The sequence below is a fragment of the Octodon degus genome, unplaced genomic scaffold, assembly GCF_000260255.1.
Source record: "Octodon degus isolate 3935 unplaced genomic scaffold, OctDeg1.0 scaffold00036, whole genome shotgun sequence".
Taxonomy (NCBI): Eukaryota; Metazoa; Chordata; class Mammalia; order Rodentia; family Octodontidae; genus Octodon; species Octodon degus.
Window position 1 is genome coordinate 14,384,010 of NW_004524612.1, and position 2,282 is coordinate 14,386,291.

The 2,282-nt window shown below is 43.7% G+C and overlaps 1 protein-coding gene across 1 annotated transcript in view; it reads right to left on the reverse strand.

Annotated features, from left to right (window-relative positions):
• Positions 1 to 2,282, reverse strand: part of Fbxo16 (F-box protein 16) — a 56,447-nt gene that overhangs the window by 25,507 nt on the left and 28,658 nt on the right. Inside the window, exon 7 of the mRNA XM_023714688.1 lies at positions 514 to 678. Within this exon, the coding sequence (XP_023570456.1) occupies positions 514 to 678 (165 nt within the window). The remainder of the gene's footprint in view (positions 1 to 513; positions 679 to 2,282) is intronic.

The following is a 2,282-nucleotide window of genomic DNA, read 5'->3' on the forward strand; positions in this document are numbered from 1 at the left end:
CCTGGGTTGACTCTTCAGTACCATAAATAAATAACCAAACAAACAAATAAATTCTGAGCTGACAGCTCAGTGGTATAGGTCTCATGGTGAGGCCCTGGGTTTCAATCCCAGCACTGCAAGAGATAAATAATTAAAAAGTAAAAACAGACTCCACTTCACCTTGTAGAATCACAGAAAATTTGAATTTGTAAAGTAAAATATGATGGCTATAGGTAACATTTATTGCACATTACCCTCAGAGTTCCCCATCAGCTTATATCTAAGCTAGAGGGACAGACATCAGAGGCCAGGACAGGGAAGGTCACCATGGGCCTGGAGAGGGCTCTCAACTAACTTGGGTATCAGAAAAAGGGCTTTGGCATCTCAGAAAATGAGCATTTTGAAATCACAGTGGAAGGAAACCTCCTTGGAACTATCGCCTGGACTCAGCGTCAGGTTCTGTCATTTATTCATAGTTCCAAAATGTATTAGAGCTGATGTTTGTAAGTGTGTCACATTTTCTCTCAAGTGTACCTTGGGCTTGGTGACATGAAGCTTTTTCACCATTTGAATATAGTGTTTCTTCCATATCCCCTGCTCAAAGGGACTTGGGGAGAAGTCGATGCACCAGTTAAACCGTAAGCATTTCAGCATCCACAGCTGGTCTAGCTCTGCTAAATTCTTCCAGTGCCAGCTCACCTGGGAAAACAATGCCAATTAAAAACAGAAATACCCTCCTTGGTTTACATGCCCACTTTCTCTAGGTTCTGGGCTGCCTTTCTAGACCTGACATACTTTTTGGGGTCATTTTCCTCCCAATCACAGTTTAGTCACTTGCTGCCTGGAGTGGGGTTACTTTAAATGCTAATTCAGATTTCGACTCCAAGTCTACTAATAGTACAGGGCGACTCTTAGCCATCCTCACAGCAATCTAGGAGGATGAGTATAACTATTATGCTTATACTGCAAATGAGGGCATTGAGGCTCAAAGAAACTTTCAAATTCCCCGAGGACTCCTGAAAGTCATATGAAAGTTACACGAAGGCTGCTTAACCTCCTGTCTGCACATTGCTGTTCCTTGCATGGTATGCTTCCTTTTCCCTCTGTTCTTCAATTTCTCCAAGCCCAAATTTTATCAATGGAACACAACTATTCAGCATGTACTATAAAGCCTTGAAGATTCCATATCCGTAGCGTCGTGGCTGATCCCATACATCCAGAAAATGGGGGTGGCGGCTCTGCCATGTGGAGCTGTATTTACAACCCTATCCCAGGTTTTTTGTTGTTGTTGTTTTTGTTTTTGTTTTTTTTGCTCCGAATGCCTTCAGGGCAGGTTTGGCTGGCTGGAGTTGTGGGGATCGAACCACAGCAACCTGAGCCTGACTGCTTTGTTGAAGCAGCCACTTAAAGACTGAGCTAAGGGGCAGCCCCCCCACCCTCAGGTTTTGTTGAGTAAGGCTTGCCAGGCACTAAAGTCACATTCATATATAAAATTGAAACTAGGGATTCTGTTCCTAAGTTATAAGCCTTGCAAAGATGACATTTAACTCTGAAACCCAAATTTTACCCTTGAAGACTAGTGTCTTTTCAAGATTAAATAATCAATTACAGGTAAGTGCCCCTCAAAATCAGACTATTTTCTATAATGGCCCTTGTTATCCAAGTGTGTGTGTGTGTGCGCGTGTGTGTGCGTGTGTTAGTGGGTACTGAGCCCAGGGTCTTTGCACTGAGCTACATCTCCAGTCTCTTTTTCAATGGTTTACTTTGAGACAGGAACTTACTAAGTAGCTAAGTAACCCTGGCTGGGCTTGAACTTTCAATCCTCCTGTCTCAGCCTCAGAGTTCTGGGATTACGAGTATGCCACCACGCCCAGCTTTATACATCCATTTTTCTATCCTTCTCTTTCCTCCCTCCTTTCACCACCATTTACTGAGTTCCGACTATGTTCAGTACCACACTGTGCACTCCAGATAGAAAAGCAGGAAAAGTGCACGGTGAGCAGAGAAGGGGTTCCACAGCTGGAAGACTGACACGGAGTGCGTACAGGGGTGGGACCTGCTGTTCCCAGTAGCATTTCTCTCCAGTGACCCCAATCCCATGGGGGAAAACCCTGAGACGCTTTAAGAAAAGCAACACCTATATCCTCATCAGAGAACCATGACTGACTGACAGATCAGTATGAGTTCTTTTGTTTTCAGTTTTCCTTTTTAAAGGCACATACGAAACAAAATGGGGAACTGTTCATACAGTGAAACCTGGCCTTCTTCATTTAAATGTCACAGGATCTCTGTTCTTCCACTAT